Source organism: Talpa occidentalis, unplaced genomic scaffold, assembly GCF_014898055.3.
Source record: "Talpa occidentalis isolate TD23 unplaced genomic scaffold, MPIMG_talOcc4v2.1 talOcc4.7, whole genome shotgun sequence".
Lineage (NCBI taxonomy): Eukaryota > Metazoa > Chordata > Mammalia > Eulipotyphla > Talpidae > Talpa > Talpa occidentalis.
The window spans coordinates 27414056-27439770 of record NW_023605083.1 but is presented as its reverse complement, the minus strand read 5'-3'; the positions used below and the strand labels follow the sequence as shown (position 1 = coordinate 27439770).

General features: G+C 39.2%; 1 protein-coding gene across 4 annotated transcripts in view; it reads right to left on the bottom strand.

Annotated features, from left to right (window-relative positions):
* The window catches only part of PIP5K1B (phosphatidylinositol-4-phosphate 5-kinase type 1 beta), a 285967-nt gene that overhangs the window by 167428 nt on the left and 92824 nt on the right, over window positions 1-25715 (bottom strand). For all 4 annotated transcript variants that reach the window (XM_054689118.1, XM_054689116.1, XM_037494964.1 and 1 more), the window contains 2 exons: window positions 8799-8883; window positions 2290-2358 (listed from right to left, as the gene is read on the bottom strand). In XM_054689118.1, coding sequence (XP_054545093.1) covers window positions 2290-2358 — 69 coding nt within the window. In that variant the 5' untranslated portion in view covers window positions 8799-8883. The remainder of the gene's footprint in view (window positions 1-2289; window positions 2359-8798; window positions 8884-25715) is intronic.

Below are 25715 nucleotides of genomic sequence, written 5' to 3'. Positions count from 1 at the left end.
CATCAACTAAAAAATTTCTGCATGGTAAAAGACACAATAATTACAATGAAAAGATACCCTAGTGAGTGTGAAAAAATATTTGTATATCATAGATCTGATATATTCAAGATCTATAGAGAACTCATATAACTCAACAAAAAGAAAACAAATAACCCAATCAAAAAAATGAGCGAAAGAGCTAAATAGACAGTTCTCCACACAAGACTTACAGAAAGCTAACAGGCACATGAAAAAGTGCTCATCATCATTTATCATCAGGGAAATGCAAATCAAAACCACAATGAGATGGGGCCTCCCTGGTGGCACAGCGGTTGAGCGCTGGGTTGCGAAGCTGCCTGCAGCCTCTGCAGCACCAGTTCGATCCCCGGCTGCTCCCAGGCCCCTGGAGGAGGGTCCCACATGGCGCGCAGACCTGTCCTGCCGCCCGCTGCTCCCCTCAGCAGTGTACTTCAGTCCTTCTGCCTGCTCTGCTCCCCGCTCTGGCTCTGGTGAATTCTCTCACCCTCCCGTGTACCCAGTACCCAGTGCTTGTATAAATAAATAAACAAATCTTAAAAAATAAAAAAAAATAAAAAAAAAAAACCTTTAAAAAAAAAAACCACAATGAGATGCCACCTCGCATGAATGAGTTTTGGAGGAGGATGAGTGAAGCATGGGCACATTTGGAGAGGTGCAGTTGTACCCACAAATTTACAAAGTTACATAAATGACTGAGAAATTAATACAGTTTGAGAAAACCCTAATTTTCACCATAAAGGAAATGTACAATTGTGAAGGGCCATAGAAACGATCACTAACTGTCAATGAGCTGCAGAAAGTCTAAAAAAAAAAGGCCTGGAGATTTCAGATTTATTCAGTCCCTGCCAAAAATTCCTTTGACTATGAGGGAGGAGTAGGCTTCGGAAGTGGGAGAGTTACAATGACCACACCAAAGGGAAGAAATCCTATATTGTCAAAATATTAACAAAGATACAAAACAATGGTTTTTCATTAATAAAGCAAACAAAAATTCATCTGTTAACTTAATATCTAAATCCAGGGTATGCAGAGAAGAGAACAAAGCAGTTTGAAAGGATAGTGAAAAAGTGGACTGATTCTTATGCCTTTGGGGATATGCAGAGTACTGATTATTGGTCAACTCTTTTGGTTAATGGGGTGTACAAGTTACTGAACACTAGCAGCTGGCACAAGTATTACAGATGGGTATGAATGGAACTGAATATGACTTTGAGGCCTGTTAACAAAATTGGAAAATGTAAATGAGCCCAATACATTTTGCAGACTAGAAGGAATTTTGTTGAGTCTAATGATCTTTGAAAACTGTTCATGCATCTGAAATAAACAACTTTTTGATGTTAAAAAGCATCTGGAGCAGTGATACTTGGGAACATATAATGTCCAACAATGTTTTTGAACATTAGTTTGGTTGCCAGGAGCCACAGATTTATCAATCAAAAGAGTGGTAAGGTAAAATACCCTGGAAATTCTGGAAAGAGATCTGTGTAAAAGTCGAGGGAGTAGGAATACTTCATGTTAAAAATCCTTTTAAAAATACAAAGGTAGAAAGTGCTTAATTAAAATTTTGGTGGATAGTTATGAGTCAATTAAAGGATTCCTATTTTGGACGCGGAATACTGCATATCTACCTTCTTCTCAGAAATAAGTAGGGTCTTCAAATAATTACCTTACATCGATATATTACATCATGATAACTGTGGGAGGCAGAGAAATGCCCCCCAAAGATGTTCATGTTCTAATCCTTAGGTTCTGTGACTACACTGACATGGCAACAAAGAGTTAAGGTTGGAGAGGAAATTAAGGTTGCTAATCAGCTGACTTTAAAATAAAGGGATTATCCCGGATTTTCCATGGGGGCTCATTGAAATCACCAGGTCTTTTGAAGTGTCAGAGTGATACAGCCTGAGAAAGACTCTCAGGCCTTTGCTGGCTTTGAAGCTGGAAGGGAAGCCTGACACAGGGAATGCAAGCAGCCTGGAGAAGCTGAAAAAGACAAAGAAAAGGGCTCTTCCTCTCAGATCCACTAAAAAGGGAAGACAGTCCATAGACACCTGGGTCTTAGCTTACTGAGGTCATGTCAGACTTGGGGCCTACAGAGCCTAAGAAAACTTTTGTGTTGTTTAACAGGCACTAAGATTATGGTAATTTGTACATTAATAGGATACCAAGGCAGTAACTTACATATGACTGCTATGGGGGAAGAAAAAGCCTATGGCAATATTAACACTGAAAGCATAAGAGTGTTCTCTCAGCCTAAAAAAGAGGACTCACCTTTTTATAGGTTTTCTCTTCGTTTTGTTTTCCAGGTGCTGCATCCCCATTTTCAGCAGCGGACGACATCTACAAGACAAAAATGTACCATTTAAACTTACAACTCTACTCTGAAATAAAATATGCTCATATCATTAACAAGAGGACCTACTTTGGCTACCTGTTTTTGTTGTCTTCAAGAAAGAAAGAGATTTCTCAGAATACTAAAAACAAACAAACAAACAAAACCAAACCTGTGTTGCACAATCTCTACAAAATAAAGCCAAGTTCTGAATCATTTTGGTGGTATACTTTATTCCTAATAAAAAATAACTTAAGCTCTAAGAAGATTCTATGGAAGTCCAAGTTCAAATCATATGTAAAAGTATCTTTCTACGAAGGCTTTTTAAATATTTCTTTTTTAAAGATTTATTTATTCATGCATACAAGAACTGGAGCACAGACCAGAGGTGTGGAGGTGAGAGGACTCACCAGAGACAGAGTGGGGAACAGAACAGACAGATTGATCAAAACACACTGCTGAGGGGAGCAGTGGCAAGCCAGGAGAGGTGTGCTGCTCCCTGGCTGGGGATTGAACTCGCGCTGCAGTGGCTGCAGACAGTTTCATAGGTTGTGTCCCAACACTGCACCACCAGGGAGGCCCTTAAATATTTTTTTAAGTATAGATCTTTCCTATAAACATAACTGGAAAGTACCAAAAATACGATTTAGAACAACAACAAAAAAAACAACCTATTCAATTCTATTGCCCTTGGGGAACTTCACAATGTACATTTTGCCATATTTCTACCTTTTGTTCTATGTATTTGCATACAGAAAATATTCTGGTATCAACTTACCCAGCATTTTTTACTGAGCATTTTACCATTTGATTATAAAAATCTAACTGCAAGAACAATAACTTTTCCAGTTGGAAGATACACCACTGCTGAAGCATTATTAGTAAATAATGTTAAAAATGAAGACTAGCTGAGGTGGTCTAAGGGCTTTATTTCTGTAAATACTACAAAAACAATTATATTGTATTTCTATCTTTTCTAACATCAATGTTTTTTTAGACAAGACTCCTAAAACTACTAGGACACAACAGGGTATTACAAAATGTGAATCAAAACCACAAAAATGCCACCTCATTGCCACAAGAATGGCCCATATCAAAATAACCAGAGGCAACAAGTGTGGGTAAGAGAGTAGGGAAAAATGGAAACCTTTTACACTGTTGGTGGGAATGTAGACTGGGTCAGCCCTTATGGAAAACAGTATGGAGGGTCTTCAAATTATTGAAAATTGATATGTCATGACTCAGCATTTCTGCTCCTATCTAGCTACCTGAAGAATGCAAAACCACTAATTCAAAGGGATAGATGAACTGCTATGTTAACTGAAGCACTATTTACTATTTAGGCATTGTTACCAAGTTGTGGAAACAATCCAAGAGCCCCAGGACTGATGAGTAAATTAAGATGCTATGGAATATATACACAATGGAATGCCACTCAGCTACCTACCTATTTATCTGTCTGTCTGTTTTCTGTCTATCTCCTTATCTCTATTTCTATATGTATCTCTGCATCAGAGATGAAATCTTTCCCTTTGCAACAACATGGTTGGAACTGGAGGGGATTATGCCAAGTGCAATGAGTCAGAAGAAGAAAGACAAATTGTCAGATGATATCACTCACATGTGGAATAGAGAGAAACAAAACAAAGGAAATGACAAAGCTGAACCAAAACAAACTCAAGGTTTGTCACTGCACAACTGAGGAAGGGTAGGTGCGGAACAAAGGAGGGGACTCTATGGTCCAGGATACAGGACTATGGGTGCTTGGAAAACGGGTGAGGTTCAAAAATATACATCTGATGAAGTGTGAACCCAGTTCCTCTAAATCATACACAGTGTTGTAAACCAATGCTACCTCAATAAAAAAGAAAAAAATCTGACAACTCCTACTACATATTGCCCAATTTCTTTCCAAGAAATTATCAGCAGTGAGTGGGAGCTGGTTTCATTACCCTTCGCAATGATTATTACCGTTTTAATCATCGTTGCTAATTTGATAGGCAAAAGAAAGCTTCTCTTGTTTTTTTTTCTTTGAAAATTATTAGAGAATGTTAACCCTGTTTGCATATACTTTTAAAGATTATTTATTTATACAAGAACCAGGTACAGTCCAGATGCACGGGAGGGTGAGAGAATTCACCAGAGACAGAGCGGGGAACAGAACAGGCAGACTGATGAAATACACTGCTGAGGGGAGCAGCAGGTGCGACAGGAGAGGTCTGTGCACCATGTGGGACCCTCACCTGATGGGGGGGATTGAACCAGCACTGCAGAGGCTGCGGATAGCTGGACGGCTTCACAGCGTGGTGCTCAACCACTTGCGCCACCAGGGGAGGCCCTGCATATATTTTTAAAAAGCTCTTTGTGTTTCTTCTCTTGAGTTTTCTACTGCTTTGTCCATTTATCTGCTGGGGTCTTGATGAGTTAGTTATTGATTTTTACCTATTGTGGCAATTAATATTATTAGTGATTTCCTTGTTGATTTTTTATGTACTAAGGTCATTAATCTGTTTCCAAGCATATTAGGTTTTTTCCATATGGCAGTATCTTTCAATTTATTTTATAGTTATGACATAGGGAAGTATATTTTTACTTACTGACTGCCTTTGTTATTTCTTCCAATGCTTTTAGGGAGCTTTTATTTCACTAGGAGATATCAGATATTTAAATGCACATTCATCTCACTTAAAAAAAATCATTGAGGTAACACTGGTTTACACTGTTGTTTGTATTTTGGAAGTAGAGTGTCCCTCCCCCCACTTAGGCATTGTTACCATGGTGCACTCACCACCCAAGCACCCATAGTTCAGCACCATAGTCCCTTGTGCTGCCCTTTCACTTTTTTCTCTCACTGTTTAATAAGATATCTTCATTTAACCTTTTTTTTTTAAAGATTTATTTATTTATTTATACAAGCACTGGGTACAGTCAGAAGCACGGGAGGGTGAGAGAATCCACCAGAGCCAGAGTGGGGAGCAGAGCAGGCAGAAGGACCGAAGTACACTGCTGAGGGGAGCAGCAGGCGGCAGGAGAGGTCTGCGTGCCATGTGGGACCCTCATCCGGTGGCCGGGGAGCAGGCGGGGATAGAACCCGCACTGCAGAGGCTACAGGCAGCTTCACAAGCCAGCGCTCAATCGCTGTGCCACCGGGGAGGCCCCTTCATTTAACTTTTAATTCATTATTTGAAGTCAGTTTCTTATGTGATACACTAGGGTATAGTTCTTCTCTTATACCAAAATCAACAGGTCAGCAAAGTCTTTGAAAAACATGTGGAGTCCAATTCCCTCCACTCCTCAGGTGCATGTTCCTGGGCAGAGTCATCATCTCAAGCATGGATTGCTTGAGGCATGTCCCTGTAGGCCTTGCTGATACTCCCCTTCCCCTCCTGCAGTCTACTCTCACCATAGTAGCCAGAATCATCTGTTCTTAAGCCTCCTCAGATCATGCCACCCTTCCCTTAATGGGAAGAGTGGCAATGGTTTCCCATTTCACCCAGAATAAAAGTCAAACTTCTTACAATGCCCTGGAAGCCTATATGATTTACCTACCCTCACCCCTTCCTTCACTGACCCCAGGTCTCTGAGTTACTCCCCTCACTTTCTCTGCTTCAAATTCTTCTCTGATCCTCAAACACACCAGCATGCTGCCACATCGAAGCTTCTGCGTTAGCTCTTCCCTCTGTCTCAACAGGCTTCCCCAGACACCTACTAGTCTCCTCAGGTCTCTGCTCAAATGTCAACTTCTCTTTGATGCTCAGCTTGTCTTTTAAACTGCAGCTTCTTCATCAAAATAAGGGAGTTGCAATTGTATGGTGAATATAAAAATAAAATCAAAAAAATAAATAAACAAACTGCAGCCTCTTCAGCAGCTCTCTGCCCCATCTCCTTACCCTGCTTTATTAGTATTATTTTCTGTAATTGTCATTGGTGTCCAAACGACTACAGAGTTTGCTCATTTGTTACAGTGGTTTTGTTGTTGTGTCTCCTCCCAGGAATTTAAATTTCACAGAGACTTTAAAAAATCCCCATATAGGATTAAAACCATTTTTTCTAAATGTAAAATGTTACTGTATACAGCCTATTTTCATTTTCTTGACATAGTTCTCAAAGCTATCTGAACATTAATTCGGAATGAAGTTTCAAAACAACAAGGATGTCTCTTTACTTGAATCAAAGGTATAATTATTTTTCAAAATATAAAAGTAATTTTCAAATTAGAATTTAAAGGTATTTTTTTCTAAGAAAAGTTAAATGTTTTATTTGAAAAAATATAAAGAAGAAAGTAAAACTATCACTTTTAATCCAACTACCCAGAAAAAATTACCAATATTTGGATATTTTATCATTTGATCTTTTCCAAATGTGTTTTTTTAATAAAACTGCAATCAAACATTGCATTAATTTTGTATCTGCTCTTTTCGCATAACTTTATATCATAAACATTATCCGAGTTACTAAATATTACTTACAAATCATATCTGATGTCTGAATAATTGTCTCTTAAAAATACATCACAATTCAGTACTTCTTAATGAACATTCAGGATGCTTTCTATTTTTCTTACAAATAAAAGTATACTCTGTGTTCTTACATCTATACTTTTAAAAGCATGTTTAGATAGAGCTGCCGAAGATAACCTGAAATGACTGGATAAAATACCAAAACTATATTACATCTCTCCCAGCATCAAGTATTTTCATTTGAAATTAAACAAAATATTTTTTGTTTAAATATTTTCCATATAGGATTAAAAAATAGGCGCGCAGACCTCTCCTGCCGCCCGCTGCTCCCCTCAGCAGTGTACTTCGGTCCTTCTGCCTGCTCTGCTCCCCGCTCTGGCTCTGGTGAATTCTCTCACCCTCCCGCACTTCTGACTGTACCCAGTGCATGTATAAACAAAACAAACAAACAAACAAACAAATAAATAAATAAAACATGCCTCTATAAAAAAAATAAATAAATAAAAAATACATTATTTTGCAATCACATGATTAACAGCAAAGATGGACACCTTTGTCGTGTTTATTTGGTTTTCTGGTTATTTCTTCAGGGCATGTTTGTGCCTCCAGTTTAGTGTGTTGCAGTGATGATAAGAGTCGTAGTTCTTTAACCTTGAGCTGTTTAACAGAGCCAACAGAATGAAGACGTCCCTATACGACACCATTTTAATAATTTCCTCCTAAGACTTTGCAGCTTTCAGAACTGAAAAACTTCAAGAGCAACTCTTGGGGACTTGAAAAACCTTACAGAGAAGCTGACTAATTGGCACAAATGAAGGACAGATGATGAGATGGACTTTATTACTTTTAAAATCACCCCTGGCAAGACAGGAAGAGGAGGGGAAAAAGTGGGTAAACCTGTATTGTTGTTAAAAAAAAACAAAAACACAGCTCCCCAGATGTATGTCAGGGTGTGAACCTATTACCCTAAATCATCACATACAGGCAGTAAACCAACGTTCCCTCAGTTACAAAAAAAAATTTAAAAATTCCCTTTAAACAGAACAGATAATGATGATAAAGGGAGGTCATGAAATGTCACTTGGATTCAAAGGCTTTTTCTGTAGGGCAATGTTTAACAAAGGTTACATGGACTTATTAACCAAGGACAACTGCACAGGAGAAGCAAATCAGATACTCGGGATGTTCTGGTGAATGACAAGAAGGTACTAAAATGACCCACATGGTAATTGCTATTATGTCCTAGACTTGTTGTGTCCACTCCAGTTAAGGTGCACCACTTATAACTATGCTAGCCAAGGTAAGTATGCATTAAAAACATGTTTTATACTTTATAAAACATTATATATGTTCACATAAAGGGAAGGAAGAAAGAAGTTCACAGAACTACTGTTGGTTGATTACCTACATATGATGGAATCTTTTTTTATATTCATATATTTTATAAAAGGTCAGGTTTATTATAAAAAGGGAAAGAAGAGTAAAGAACACTTGCACAGACACAAACAGGCAGAAAGAGCTGCCCCTGAAGGGGACAGATTGGCTGAAAGAGAGGCCTGCATAGTCACAGGCGGCAGCCTTGGGAGGAGAGCTGTAAGGTCAGTGTAAGCTTAGGCACAGGCAGGCAGAAGGCCTGGTGCCCATAGGATGGAATTTTGAATGCTTTGGATTTTCATTTTCACACTTGCCATATTCCCCCAGTGCCCTGTCGTGTTGTGAGCACAGCTACCTTTAAAAATAAGGAAATTGTTATGTGTAATTTAAAAATTTTAGTACAAACAGTAATTAACAGAAGAGACCACATCTCCTGGATTCTGCCCCCAAATTTCCTACTTGTTTGCAGTTTTAAATTTAATAATGTCAAAGTGAAAGGTTAGGAACTAGACACATGATTTAGAATATTTGTAAATAACATAGTAAATGAGGTAAGGGCTCTCTATAATGGGTCATCTGCAGTCAATTAAAAAATATAGACCATCTTCCCTTACCTTTGTAAATGAAATAGCAAGTCATCTGTAGTTGGTCGTGATGGTTGGCCTATTCATTGCTGAGACTGTATTTCTTCCCAGGTTCCTGTTAAAATAGGAATCATTGGTCATTATTTATTTATATCCCCACCTTATCTCTCAAAAAGGATCAGAGACAGCTATAGGAATAAATATAATGAAACAAATATAATGAAATCAGTTAAAACCAACAAGAAGAAATGTGTGTGAGGGGAAAAATAAAGGGGAAAAGATGATGCCAGCAGTGTGGGTTATATACAGAATGTAAGTCATGTGACTGTGGGTGGTCACTGAAGATTCTGTACACTCCAGTTTGACATACAGTCCTATGTCCTAAAGTGATCAGCTACTTAAATGCCCTTTATCCATAAGAGTCAGTTGCTCAAATGAATCACAGGTATTTGGGAAATTGAAGATGGAAATTGAGATGTCCTAAGACCTCCAGTGATGTCAGGACAATTTTTCACTATTATTCCTTGGAAAAATCAACTGTGACTTTCATAAGGGTTGTTTAGATGACATAACCTCAACAAACAGTTCAACAAACCTCTTTGCTACAATTACATTTTTATACAGAGAAAAAAATCATGTTCACTGTAACCAATTTTAAAAATACAGAGGGGTACAAAGTAAAAATGAATAATGTACCACCCTTTTCTCCCTTGAGATAACCAATGTTAACAGTTTGTTGTATAGTCTTCCAAAATGTTCTCTCCTCTCTCTCTCTTGCTCTTACCAGTACTGTTTTTCTTTCACTTTTTTATTTTATACATTTTTTACATCATTTTTCATTTTTGCACAATGTATGCATTTTCATCTTGGTTATAGTCCCCATACAATTCCCACCACCCCCTCCGCCCCCGTTTTGAACCTACTCCCTCCCCCCTCCACTGTAGTGTGTCTCTGGTTTATAGTTGCTCGTTGATTTTGATTTTTACTTTATTATAATTAGTATTTTTTTCCTGGTCCCTTATTTACGTTTTCTAAATTCCTGCTATGAGTGAGACCATCCACCTTACCAATAATAAACAGAACATTTTGGATTCTTTTTTTCAAAATTGACCTCATTTTAAAAATACATGCATCACGCCTATGTTTATAGCAGCACTATTTACAATAGCTAAGCTATGGAAACAACCCAACTGCCCAAAAATAGATGACTGGATCAAGAAGATGTGGTACATATACACCATGGGATATTACTCAGCATTCAAAAAAGATAAACACATGCAGTTTGCAGCAACATGGATGGAGCCGGAAGGGATCATGCTCAGCGAAATGTCAGAAAAAAAAAGAAATACTGGATGGTCTCACTCATAGCAGGAATTTAGAAAACCTAAATGAGAGACCAGAAAAAAGACTAATCAATACAAAGTAAAAATCAAAATCAACAAGCAACTATAAACCACAGACACACTATGGGGGGTGGGGGGGAGGGAGGGGTGGGGAAAGAAGGACTAGAGTCAAAATAAGGGGGGGTGGTACAATTGTATGGGGAATATAACCATAATGAAAATGCATACATTGTGCAAAGATGAAAAATGATGTAAGAATTATATAAAATAAAATATTTTAGAAAATAAATAAAAATACATGCATCACATTAAAAAAACTAGCAGCAAATGTTGGTGAAGATATGGTGAAAAAGGAACTCTCCTACACTGCTGGTGGGAGTGCAAACTTGTCCAACCACTATGGAAAGCTGTGTGGAGGTTCCTCAAACTACTAAAAATGGAGCTACCATATGACCCAGCAATTCTACTTCTAGGGATCTACCCAAAAGACACAAAAACATTAATCCAAAAAGATACGTGCACCCCTATGTTACTGCAGCACTATTTATAATAGTAAGACTTGGAACCAACCCAAATGCCCAAAAATAGATGACTAGATCAAGAAGATGTGGTATATATACACAATGGAATACTATTCAGCAATCAAAAAGATAAACTTATGCCATTTGCAGCAACATGGATGGAGAGAGAGATTATGCTCAGTGAAGTAAGTCAGAAGGAAAAAGAAAAATGCCAGACGGTTTCACTAACAGGAACAACATAAGGGGACTATACAAGGATCATGGAAAAAAAATAATAATAATAAACAAAACAATAATAAACAGACAAATATAAATCAGACACATTCTACAGGGGAGGGGGAAGGAAAGGGATCAAAACAAGGGGAGGAAGAGCATAAGGGACTATGGTGATGGTGCACGGGTAAATTGGTTGTGGAAATTCTATGGGGACAACACCTGAGAAAAGAAAGCAAACATTGTAAAAAGAAAAAAAAAGAACAATGATGTAAAATATATATAATTAAAAAAAAGAAACAAAAAAAGAAATAAAAGTACATGCATCATATTCTACAAGATGAATACTCCACTGCTTAACCAAGCATTCCTTTGTGGATGAACATTTAAGCTGTTTCCACATCTGGCTACCACAACCGAGCAGGAACAAACAGCCTTGTTCAAACATCTTGAAAGTTCTAGTACTTTTATTTCTATGGGAAAGAATCCTAGAGGTTGAGCCAAAGTTGATACACACATCAATCATGTGAAGGACCATTGCTACACTTCTTTCTGTAAAAAGGCTGAAGCAATCAGTCAGTTGTTTTAATTCATATTCTCTTACCACTAATGGGACATATAATTTTCACAGGTTCATTGGTGACTCACATTTTCAGATCATGCACTTTTCTTATATTGATATCGTGCTGATTATCTTTTTTCTCTTACGATCAATTTGTAAGATCTCCTAGTATATGAAACATTGTTCATATTTTCATGTTGATGGTGTCTTGTTATACAGACATTTTAAATTTTTATATAGTCAAACTTACTAATTTTCTCTTAATGAGCTATATTACTCTAACGTGATGTTATCACACATTCTCCTATATTTTCTTTTCATATCTTCATAGCTCCCACCAGTTTTAACATTAGATCTTTATTGCAAATGAATTGAACCTGAGTGCATTGTCCCAGGTCATTTACTTCATAATCTTTCCTTACTAAAAAGATACGCCACCTTTAGCGCACATGCTCTTCTGTATACTGTAATCTATTTCTGCACTCCGTTTCGCTCCAAAGACTTACTTTCTGATCCAGAGCTAATACCATGTTATCTTAAATGCAGTAACATGACAGTATGTTCTGATACTTGTTGGTGCAAGTCGCCATACTGATTATTTTTCCTCTAAGTTTAGCAATTCTCTCACATTTACATTTTTTCTGGTCTTTAAAATCACATTGATTGAGCTGACAACATGTCCCCCACTCCCCACACCCCCGAAGTTGGGATTCTTACTGGAATTCTATTAAATCTACATTTTAATTTGGAAAGGATTTATATGTTTGCCATTTTAAGTTTACTCATTTAAAAACCTGTTAGTTCCATGTTTCTTTTTTTTTAGTTCCCAATTTCTTCAAATGTTATTTTATATCATTTACTACAATCTTGTATATTTTTTGTATTTGCTTTATATTTTATAAAGTTCACCACCAGATGTTTAGTTTGACATGCTTTTAAATATTTTTCTATTTGCATTTCTATTGGAATTCCTAGGAAAAAAACTGGTTTGGTTTCATCTATTATTTTTTTTTAACACATCATGCTATCAGCTTATCTGTTTCTTTTCATATTGCATTGAACTTCAAAAATGATGAGTAACAGCAACTAACACGCCAGATATTTATAACATAATCCTACAATACTCAATATCATTTCAATATAATGTTTTGGTTTGTTTGGTAACACAGTAGGTTTTTTCCTGTTATAACCTAATTTTATTTTATTTTTTAGGAATGTCTCATGGATAATATCAAATGCATTTTCAGCATCAGTTGATAAAATCACACAACTGTTCCTTACTTTGTCAATATATAACACTGAGATATTTCACAATGCAAAGCTATTCTTATATTTCTAGAATAAAATAACTTGGACTTGATTTGCTACCATTTTGAAAAGGATATTTTCATGAGTGAAATTTGATGCTTGCTGCCCCAGTTTTTACAGGTTCTAGTATTAAGAAATGGATACTTTTCAAAAAATTGGAAGGTACTGTCCTTTATATGCCCTCAGATTTTCCTATGATTATTCATTTCTTGGAATTTATAACCTAGTTCTTGGTCAAATTTTAGTAATTTATATTTTGTTAGAAAACTATCAGTTTCCCTTAGATTTTAAAATGTATTGTCATAAAGTTGAGACAATATTTTCTTACTGATTCTTTTCATGTTTTTGGGACCCAGATAATGTCTTTTTCCTTTATTCCTGGTGTGAGGGTAGATGGAGAAATATGTATTGTGTAAATACATATTCTTAATGTTGTACATGTAATATTATATTTTCCCTAAGTCAGATTTCCCTTTTCTATTTGTTTTGTGACCATTTCCACTAATTTTAGCATTTATTATTAGTATTTTCCTTCTTTTGACTTTCAAGAATTCTTTGATGCAATACTTTAAGAATAAATAGTACCAAAAAAAAAAAGTACTTAAGTTATACAAAGTATTCCTGAATATATTAGTGGTTTCCCTATGCTGTGATGTGAAGTGTTGTGTTTAATTAATTTTCAGATACTTTGTCACATTATATTTGATTTCAATTTGATTTAGGAATCATCTATAAGAGGATTTCTTAATTTCAATTAATTTCTTAATTTCAAGGGTTTATATTTTAATGATTAGTCTTTTATTCCCATTTTTTTTTTGTTTTATTGCAATGGGATCAAAAAATTGGGATGAGTAACTATCCCTACTCGCCCCATAAAACAATCCAAATCATTCAGTTTTTTCTTATGGGCATAGAAATAAACTATGTAAATATCTCATCATTACAAGAGAAAATGGATATTTTCTGTTTATAGGATATGTAAATATTACTATTATCATCTTATAACACTGTTTATCAAATTATGAAAGTAGATTAAAATCATTTCATGTTCTCCTGACTTTCTACTATGCTTTGCCTCACAATTTACATAGCTAGGCTAGTATTTTTTTTCTTATTTAATAATTTTGGTCTTGGGTATCATCTTGAGTAACATCCCCCCTCCTGCTTTCCTTCTATTTGCATAAGTTTGCCTATCCTTGTTCCTTTTTTTACTGTCAACATTTTACTGTCTGTCTTTTACTGTTTGTCTTTCCCATTTTGTTTTAGCTGTATTTTTTACAAATAGCTTAAAGTTGGACTTTTGGGGCCTCCCTGGTGGTGCATAGGATTAAGACACAACTTATGAAACTATACGCAGCCTCTGCAACACGAGTTCGATCCCTGACCAGGGAGCAACACACATGGTGCAGCAGACCTCTCCTGACTCGCCCGCTGCTCCCCTCAGCAATATATTTCTGTCCATCTGTCTGTTCTGCTCCCCACTCTGTCTCTGGTGAATCCTCTTACCCCCCACACTTCTGGCCTATACCCAGTTACTTGTATACACGAATAAATAAATCTTTGGGAAAAAAATTGGACTTTTGGTTTGTTTTGACAATTTAAGAGTTTTTATCATGTGAAAGGAGACTTCAACAAATTCACATCTATTGTAAAAGATAATATTTGGTTTGCTTCCATCATGCCTGTTTACTATTATAATTTTTGTTACCATAGTTTTACTCATTCCTTCTTTGCTGGATTGAACAAGTTTATAATTCCATTTATTTTCCTACTAGTAAAAAGCATGCTCCAGTAGAGCATCAGTTAGCATGCAATCCTCATAAGGCAGCATTTTCCTACTAGTAACTTAAATTTTTAATTCCACATAAATTTTGCTCTTAGTTATCTTTCTACCTTTAAATCATTAGCAAATCTATGTATTTCTGGTTAAAAAAATTGACTTTTTGCCCTCTCTACTCCCAGACATTTTGTTTCTGGCCCACTGTGGTAGACATTGTGTCCCCTAAATCTCTGTCTGTGTAGGGAAGGTTGCACACTACTGGGAGTTGGTCAGCAGGCACCTCTGGCTGTCAGTCCCCTCAGGATCTACCTCTGCAGAGAATCAGTCACCCCAGGTCAAGATCTCCCTGAGGCAGCTTCCATCCTGTGACTGAATGACAAGCAGCTCTGTATCAACTTGGCCAGGCTTGTGGGTCCTGCATGGGGTTTTGACGTCTCCCTTTTCCTGCCCAACTACATTTCCTTCCCTACTCCTTGTACAGGTTGTATTTGTTTCCAAATGCATGGCCAAACATGACAGTGATGTACATTCTCACAGTTCTGAGGCTGGAAGTTCAAAAATCAAGGTTTTGGCATAGCCGCCGTACTCCCTCAGATTATAGATGGGAGGAGGCTCTTGCCTCTTCCAAGCTTCAGGTTTGACTGGCCAGCACTGGCTGCAACTGTATCACTCCAACCTCTTCTTGTCATTGCAGTGTTCACCCCTGTGTCTGTTTTCACATGACATTTTCCTCCTCTTATAAAAACACCCGTCATATTGGATTCAGGCCCACCCTCATGACCTCATCTTTACTTGATAACATCTGCAAAGACTTTAAATAAGTGACCAAATAAGGTCGCTGTCACAGGTACTGGGGGTTGGGACTTTACATAGATTTTTGCGGGACATGATTCAACTCATAATGCAAGTGTTAATTCCTCACAAGTACATTGCAACCCAGACTCCATCTCACTGTCTCCTCCTTCCAGAGAATCCAAATAATGACATCTCTTTCTTTATCCACAGGAGAGATTTGGAATATTTTTACTTTCTCACACACTCCATGAAAAACTACTGAATTCCTCTTAGTATAGAACTTAGTATAGCTCTCTGCAACAAGAAACCATTAACAATTTATAACTCATAGCCACATCATCATCATTTCCTTAGACTTGCCCATCAGTTTTATAAGTTTTATCATTCATCATTGTTTGACTCTTTATATGCCCCTATTCTGACACCTTTTTTTCTGATTCAATTTTAATTTGGTTGGAACATTTCTCAAGTTCTTTTCTCATAAGAGGCACATGAAAGGTCGGTCCACTCTGAGTTGCTTCTTATTCAGAAATGCCTTTCTTTTGTCCTCATATAGGACTTGATGTTTTGGTTGGTATAAGACTCTTAGCTCACAATCCCTTTCTTTCATCTCTCTAGAAATGTGGTATTGCTGTCTTCTGGCTCCCTGGCTTACAGACGAGTAGTTTTATGCTAGTCTGATGCTTCTATCTTGGTATTTAATGTTTTCTCTGCCTACAAAACTATGAGAGTTTGTCCTTTAATACACAGCTCAAAAATTCCCCCAAAGATTGATGTAATTTTTTCATTATTCTGCGCAATAAAGGGAAACTGACAAGGAGATTCAATGACTTGACTTAAACCAGGAATAATATTGAGACTATACAGATGAGGAATGAATGGGTGGCATATCCCTCAGGCAATCCTCCAAGAATATTATTCCTTATAACCAACCTTTTGATGAGATTAGCCATTGGAACACTCAATATTATAGTGTCTGGCAAGAGGCAAGAATGCAGAAATTCTAGCAGCCAACTATGTTCATTATCACAAGACTCAAGTCTCCTTAGGATATGTGTTAATATGTAACTTGACACAAGACATTCAATTAGAACTTATTTTCTTAAACTATTCTGACATTAAACAGATCCAGCTTATGGTTAGACTGTTGGGTTATATTACTAGTTAGGTTATATTACTATACATGTCAAGCAATGAAATGGTTTCTTTTTCTTTTGGACTATTTGATTGTTCCTCTATCCTTTTGGGTATTCAATGTTTAGATTCTGTATGGTTAAGGAACAAGAAAATTATTTTTTCATATCTTCTATTTCATAACTTCTCTACATTTCTATATTTTCACTCAACTTGAGGGAAGGAGAATAACAACTACTTTCAAGAAGTAGTCACAAAGTTATCTCCCTTAATTCTACAAAAATTCCCTGGCATCCTCCAGCTTAGCTTGTGATCTTCTCTGCAACCCATGGGATGTAGTCAGTTTAAAGTCACAGGCAGGTTCTTACTGAGAAGGCTGGTTGGTAGAAGCAAAGCCTCAGCTGGTGAGTGAACCCAGGGAGCCCTCCCAATGCCTCTGTCTCAGTCTGGCTTTGATTTTCTCTATACCAGGGCTGAGAATCATCACCACCTGGGGGGAGCCTTTCAAAATTTTAGATTTGTGGGCCACGCACCAAAACAATGAAACCACTACTTCTATGGGGGTCTAGGGAATCAGTACTTTCAGCATACTGCACAGACTTGGGATCTTCTAAGCTACTCTGACTAGTAAAGGCAATTAAAATGCTTAATCACTTCAACAAACTTGTCAGGGTCTAGTAAGGAAAACAAAAATCACTCTGGTGTGTTAAAGAGAAGGAATTTAATACAAGGAATTACTTGTGAAAGTAACAGGTAAGCTGAAAAGCTAAACAAAGAATTCTAATGAAACGCAGAGATCAAAGTCAGCGGAGAGCCACCATTGCTCTTAGGGCTTCAGGTATACTAAGAGAAGGGGGTGATAACAGCCCTCCAAAGCTGGAGTAATCTGATGAGGTCACGGCATCATGGAGAGGGCTGACTAGGAAATGCTGGAACCACAGAAGGGGGTTAGGTTTGGAGGCATGGAGAAGACACAATCACCCCCCACAGGCAAGATGGGGGTGGGGAGAGAAACACTCTGGGTTCTTCTCCTTTCCTCCCCGACCCCCACCAGCCCCTGTCTATGGTGCTCATGGGCCAGTTGCTAAAATACCATCTGACAAGGGGAAGCTGAAAAATAATCCTATGTGGATGATGGCCTTGTGATACAAGAGAAGACTTGTATCACAAGGCCAATGATTGGGCTACAGAATGAGATACAAAACTGTAATGAAAGTGGAAAGGCAGATACGAGTCAATAATGTGCACGGGAAAATGTGATTCTCAAAGGAAATGTGGGTTGGGAGGTAGGTTAGGGGCTGTTACAATCATTTTTATTTCTTTTATATGACTATAGGGATTTGCAAAGAGCTTAAATAGATCTCTACGAAGTAGACAGGGTCTGCGGCAGCCTCTTCATTAAGTGTAGGAGTGAGGCTGAGACTTGGGACAATTTGCCTGGCATTAAGCCAAGAGGTGTTAGGGCTGAGATTTGATCCAGACCCACTGATCTGACTTCAAATACAATGACTTGATCTGACTTCAAATCTACTGCTATTTCCATTATACCTACTCTCCCTTGATTATTTGACAAACCAATTTGAAGACTGTCTAATAAATATTGCACTAAATTCTTTAGTTTGTAAATGCAATCCAAAAGTTTGGCAACAATATTAATTTACATAATTATTTCCTGTAAAACTTGTTCTATATGAGTAAGTCTCAACCTAACGGGCATTTCTGAATTTACAAGGAGGCAGGGAATGTTTTACAAAGTCTACAGTTGCTGAGAGTTTTAGGTATATTACACCTGGGGTCATATTTGACGAACTCAGCAGCAGCCCTTTTAACATCAAATTCCCAAGCTAGGACAACAGAAGTTGGAATTTCTAATTTGCCACCAGTAATTTGCTCCTCATGCAAGACCAGATTAGGATGGGGGAATGACTGACTATTTCCCTAATTATCCATTAAGCAGGCCAACCTACAGATGTCAAGAGGTGAGGGACATTTCCTTCTGGTCTTCTTAAAACAAACACTATTAAACACTGATGAAGTGAAGCAACAAGGATTAATGGGAAGAACACTGGAGTAGGACTCTGAAGGTTGGGCTTTATGTCCATCTTGGTTATTAAGTCTGTAACCTTAGGCTCCTGTTTACTTCTCTTTACCATGGATTTTGCTGATTTCATGAGATAGTGATTCTGGTTTGGTGCTATTTTTAAGTTTCTTAGACACAGCTTCCCCTCAGGTTCTCCCTGGAGTGAAGAAGGGACTGGTTAATTACTTGATCCCTCTGAGTGCCCCTGGCCAAAGGGGAACTAACTGATCTTCCACAAGATAGCCATATTCAAACATTCCCATGCCAATCAGCTCAAGTATATTAACATTTCCTAGAATACTTTGCAACACAGAAAACAAATAAAAATAATTTGGGCCTTGGCCATACCTCCATGTTAACATTAATCATTTTCATTTGAATAATGCTCTTCTGAGATCATTTTAATTATCAATTAGCAAATAAATTCACTCATCCACTCAACAAGTATTTATTGAGCAGTACAAGTCAGGCAGTGAGGTTGGTCCTGGGGCCATGAAGACAAAAGCAAGTCCTAGAGTCCTAGTTGTCAACATAAGTCACATTAATGGGAAAGACAGATGTGGGGACAACTCTAGCCTGGAATCTCAGAGGAGGAGCTGCCAAAGTCAGTCCAGGGGACTCATAGAAGCTCCCCTTATGAGGAACTCTGAAAATGGCCTTCGAGCAATTTTCAAGGGACACAAGGTTCAAAGGCAGAGGATGAGGAAGATGCCAGGCACCACAGCAGCCTGCTTAAAGAAAGACTGAGTAGCATGAAAGAGCATTATTCAATGCATTTTCATGGGTGTATCGAGTTCATGAATCTTGCATTTTAAGAACTGACCAAGAAGCAACCCAACGTTCTGGATGATTCCTGGTAATAAACGGACTTCTGATTGCTCATTCCACCTACGATCATAAGTCCCTGTTCAAACCTTTGCCTGAATGAATATACACTTTGTGAAGATTTATATGAATCCATGAAAACATGGAATGCCATTCTTAGGAAAATGTCAGAGCCTTGAAAATAGCTTTCCTGTAAATAGGGAGGAAGTACTGTGTATTTAAGAGGTTTGCCACTCTTTGTTTATTGCCAGTGGTACTGGCAAAAATCAACAATAGCAACAAAATAAGCAGGAAAAATCTAAGGCTTAAAAATGTGATGAGTTATTTTCTAAGGCTTAAATAAGTAACAAAAAGACATCAAACAAAAATAATCCCTGACAAAATTTCCAAAGTAGAAATGCCTGTTTTTCAGATCAGAAAAAAATTGTTTTATTAAGAAATCATAGGGTCAGATTTGTTTTTAAAGACTATTTGCATAAATACTCAAAGAAATGCAAAAACTCTGCAAGTTAAATATTTATACAAAGGAGACCACCTAACCATACATATGTTCAGACATATGGCAGGTTACACATTTGTAGGCTCAGAAGCTTAACAAATAGAACTATGGTGTTTTATATTCAATGTATAGCTCTTTTCATCCGTTCTTACAGATGAAAATGATTTAAATGAGATTTCACTTCATGTAGCTAATATTTATATAACCACGCCACTGCCCAAACCAGTTCCAGATGATCGCACCTGCTTGCTACGAATCCAAATGGAGACAATCAAAACAAATTGCGGGGCTCTTATATTCTCTCATAAAACACATTCATCAACTCTCAGAGTGGCTCTCACAAAGTGAATAAACAAAACAGCTATAAATGGTGATGACAAAAGACTCAGCATAAAATGAACCACTCATCATTCATTTGCCCAACAAAGGTTGTGCTCAAAGAATTCACAAGGCTTTTCATATCAAGCCTCCCCTGCAAACAAACATTAGACAGAAGCAAGCACCCATGAGAACAGCTGAGGGACTTGAGCTTTCAGACCACTGGAACCCACCACCTTTGTGAGGGTACCTTATGGCACCACCTTCTCCAGCCCTTATTTTCATTTAAAATACACGGGCATGATATGTGCTTGTTTGTGTGTGTGGTGCTAATGTTGGGAAGTGGGGGAAGCTGAGAGTCAGGAGAGTAAGTGTGTATCTGGTCCTGACACCTGGGCTACCATTTGGCCCTTGGGTTAAGAACCACTAACCCTGTTGCTTGATCTCCTCCCACAGCCACGTGGGATAACCACCAAGAATCTCATTTTGACTTTTTGCCTTTATCTAGGACTTACATTTTTTTCTTCCCCTGTTTTCGGGTGACATTGGATAGACATTGCAATATTGTATTTTTACTGCATTGTAAAATTTCTCATTGCTTTATTTACCAGGTGATGTGTTCTGGCCACATTTGATTTAAAGCTGGTAAACTCATTTTTTCCCCCTAATAGTTCATGCCTTTGGAGTTATTCAATTAGTATTATAATAATAACTGCGCAAACCAGATGCGAATTAAAACCAGTTATCACTGGTAGAAAAATGTTTGGACACAGAAGTAAAAAAACCAAAATCTATTGGTTTTGCTTCCACAACAGTCTGCAAAGCATTTCTGGGCCAATTTCATTTTCTTTTGAGAAAGCTAAAGCGACACAGATCTCCTGTAAATCCCAAATGCCAAGGACATCTGGGAGCATACTCCCAAAGATCTTCCTCTGAGCCAGAAGGTTGGAGGCTGTGTATCTGTGGGGGAAGGTCTAAAAGAATTTAGCAGGGGAGGCAGGACAGTAAAACAAATGCACTGGCAAAAGGCTAGGGAGGACTTTAAAAAGGAAGGTTGAGCAAGTGAAAAGTTCTGTCCAATCCAATTTTCCTATAGTTCTAGACTAATAACCTATTTGTGAATAAGTCTTAAAAGTGTTTCCAAATGCAAATGTCTAGCTAGAGGGAAAAGAGTAGTGAGTGACCATTTATGACATACTCGCTTCTCCTGGCACTCCTCTGCGAGGGTACCAGTTAGTTGCTGTTGTCAAGACGCTTAAAAGAGAAGCCAGCACATAAGCACATATGATAACGGGGAAAGTCTTTAACAGGATTAGGAGCTAATGCCTTTTACTAGGCTTTGCCTCTAACAAGTATTCATTACCACAGTCAGCGGTCTTATGTGGAATGCTCTAAAAATGCAATAAAAAATTAAAAAAAAAAAAACCCAAAACTTCCAGGCCAAAGATATCATAAATCAGCAAATATTAAACTTCCCAAGTGTTTGCTATGTGCATGGCTCTGTGCAGGTTTAAGACATTCTGGGCTGCTTTCAACAAACCAACAATGTAACTGGAGAATCAGAAAGGAGAGGAGAAAAAGTCAAGCACGGGCAACCTTAATGTAGGAGGGAGATGTCAGGACATGAGGGAGGGAGCAGGAGTGTGGAAACGGTGACTACGGTGTGTCTGGGAGACGTGACCCGTGAGAGGGAGATGATCCTGCCCTCAGAGTGGGAAATTAAGTTGGAGACAGTGATTAGTCCCAGACTGGATGAGCTCGGGAGTCAACCGTGGGCATGACAAATTGGGGCACATCTGCCAAACGCTTTGGAGTAGGAGGCCAATAAGATTGTTTAATGCTGCATCCGAGCAGACAAGATGAAACAGGAAACAGGGCAGAATTACAGAGTGAATCTAGTGGCTGCAGCCGGGGTCGGGGTCTGGGTGCTGACACTGAGTGGGAGGATCCTTGTGTGGTGTTGACAATGAAGATACATCCAAACCCGGGCACTGACTGGGTCTGGGGGAACAGGAGTTAGGGTAGAGAGGACGACGTGGTCAAGCTTCACAACCACAGAGGAACGTCGCAGTTCTCAGCAGCTGTTGCTGCGCCAGGCGTGCCCTGGCCACGTCCACCCAGCTGCAGGGTACATGAAAGAGGCGCCCAGTCTCCCCACCAGCTTATCCACACTGAGAACTTCTTACACAGGGACTGAGAGGGGTCAAGTGGTCATGGCCTTGGCCTTGACAGGTAGAATCAGGGTCAGCTCAGGTCTTAGGAAAATGAAAGGAAGAACTCTGCAATCTAATCAGGCTGCAGGAGGACACACAGACAAGACCTGGGTTCCAGACAGGCACAGATAGCACCTGGCCATTTTTCAGCCCTGTGTTATCTAGCCAGCTAGCAGCTGACTTCTGAGCTCCCTAGCTAGCAGCTGGCTTCTGAGCTCTTTGTAGAGCTTCCAAACCCTATAGTCAAACTCTCCATGAAGACAGAAAATATACCATTACTAAGTTGCCACAGCTCAGGGGAGTCCTTATCTCCTTATCATGCATCACCTTCTCCTATGAGTCCTGCTCTAAAGGGACAGACGGGGACAGTGTGGTGCTCACAGAACAGGCTCTGGAGTCAGAACACCCTCCTTCGCCAGCTGCGTGGCCTCCTCAACTCACTTAGTCCTGGGCCTCAGCCCAGGTACTTGCCATATCCCTGGCAGGTAGTGATTTAGCAGTGGCAATAGCATTATCTACTCTCACCTGAAGGAACAGTATGAGTCAGAGCAGACCTCGTCACTGTTCTGCTCACAAACTTCCTGTGACTACCGAGAAGACTCTGAGCATTCAGGGCTGAAAGCCTGGGGCCCACGGGCTCTGCAGCAGCTGCTCTTGCATCCTTTCTCCCTACAAGGTGGAAGGGACACATGTCACCTCACCTCACATGCTCAAGTCCTGAGAGCTTGCTCTTGCGCAATGAGGCACGCTCTCCATCGGCCTCCTCCGTGTCCAGTGTTTCATCTACTTGAAACAGCCTCTTGGTAACCCTGCGTATTATTCAAGAGTCTCTCTTTCCTGAGGACGTCCTTGATTCCTTCTATCCTGGAACACCATGCTCCCTGGCTACGCTCTCATAACCTTCCACCAGCCTCCCAGTTTGTCCTTAGCCCTATTAACAATAATCATTACAGCAAATGCAGGCAGAGCACTTCTTTGTTACAGTTACAAGTACTATGTGAATGAACACTTAATGTGTCCCAAAACTCCAAGTAACAGTTATCTGTTACTGTCCTCAGTATGCATGAGGACACTGAGGCACAGAGATGTAGTAAGTAACCCACCCAAGTCTACACAGCAAGTGACAGAACCAGAATGTGAGCACACAGCCTATCCTGTTACAAAGCAGGGCTCTTAGTCACTCTGCATGGTTATTTTATTGCTCATCTTGAGACTTAGTTATTACCTTAAGTCCCCTACCTGAGTTTCTGTTCTTGCCTCTTGATTCACAGATGGGTGGGCAGTCTTTCCTACCTGTGAACTCCTCAGCACCCATTCTTCTGCTCTAGGGATCGCTCCTCTCTAAGGTGTGTTCCATTCCTTCCCAACACCCACCTTCTAGAACCTTCCCTCCATCAGTTAGTCCTATTTCCTGGCTCGCCAACCTTTCTCTCACCTGGATTCACCTTGAACATATGAACATGTTAATGCTTTTCCCTAAGAGAGCCTTCTGACACCTCTCCTTTACACTGATGCTCCCCTCTTACCTGCCTTACTACCCTTCTACTCGAGGTCCATCTTGTGAAGACTAGAGTACACCTCTTCTCCCCATTCATGTCTAATCAGACAGCCACCCGGCCTCCCCCCAAAACCACCCCAAGTTCACATGTGGACCCATTGAGACTTTTCATTCATCATCTTCCTGGACATCTCTGAAGTATTGACCTGAAAATACCCGGCACACGCGGGCTCTGGCATCTCTGCTGTACTGCAGAACTAGTCCTCTCTCACTGGGCCCCTCTCCCCTTGGCTACCCCGCAGGCCAACATACTCTTTTGCTTATCCCAAAACCCTTTCTCAATTGCCTTACCAACAAAACACTGATTCTGTTTAGGAAGGCAATGAACCTGGGCAAAAACTTGTATTTCCAGAATGAGGTATCTGTGGGCAGTTATGTCCAGGAAAGCAAGTTAAAGAAGCAAGTCAGGTGGCATGGGTCTTTCTGCCACTTGTCATTTGCTCTTTACCCATTCTTCCAAGGATGACAGACTAGAGAGACCACAACATATTTGATTTTCTCCTACCTCTTGATCCCTTGGACCAACTCCCTCTTCTTTGTCTGCCTCTTAAATATTTGTGTTCCTCATGGCTCAGTATTCTTTTAAAGAATACCGCATCTTCTTTTAAAGTTCTAATGTGTATTTTCACGCCAGGCCCCTTCCAACCAGCAGTCTGAGCCCACAGAGGGAGCAGGCACCCACGTCCGGGGCAGACCGGGTGCGCAGAAGAGTGTGCCTGAAACCGGAGGCGCAGGGACTGCATCCCGCTTCGCCATTTGAGAACAGGGACATTTCTTAAGTAAAAACTGCCTAAAACCAGCAGAAAGCTCCCCCAGAAGACAGAGATGGCTCCTGGAAGAGCCAGAGGGGAGCGGAGAAGTTCACCCAAGATGTCAGTCAGTCCGAGCAACACAGTGTCCCAACGCATACGACAAATTAGAAAACAGACAGTAGGGAGTAGAAGAACCACACGCAACCTAAAAACTCCTCAGGAAAGAAGCACACCACAAAAAGAAAACCACTCCCCAGATTGCAACGACAGCAACTTGGAAGAACTTCTGAGCCTTCCAGAAAGAGAATTTAAAATTGCCATGATTAAAAAAGTGATAGATCAGAAGAAGGAAATTGAGTCCCTAAAGAGGGAAGTAAGAGAAATGCAGGAGATCAAAGAATTAATGGAGGAACTAAAGAACTCTGGGAAAAGCAATGAAAGCAGAATAGATGAAATGGAAGAACGAATAAGTAATCTTGAAGACACAGAAATAAAAAGAACCAAAACAGAAAAGGAAAGAGAAGTACGAAGGAAAAAGAATGAAGAAAGACTTCGGGAACTATCTGACTCCATGAGGAAAGGAAATATAAGAGTTATAGGAATTCCAGAAGGAGAGGAGAGAGATGTAGGAACAGAGAAAATATTCATGGATATAATTGAAGAGAACTTCCCAAATGAGAAGAAGGAGCTGAAAATTGATATACAAGAAGCAAGAAGAACACCAAACTTCCACGACGAAAGGAAAAACACAGCAAGACACATAATAGTAAAGCTCCCAAGAATCCAGGACAAGGAAAAAATAATGAAGCTGACAAGAGGGAAGAAACAGATAACATTCAAAGGAAAACCAATCAGGCTGACATCAGACTTCTCTGAAGAAACACTACGGGCAAGGAGAGAGTGGAGGGACATAGTCAACAGACTCCAAGAAAACAGATGCCAACCAAGAATACTCTATCCTGCAAAGCTCTCTTTCCTCCATGAAGAAAGAATATGGACCTTCCCAGACAAAGAGAAACTCCGGAATTTCATTGCGACTAAACCCC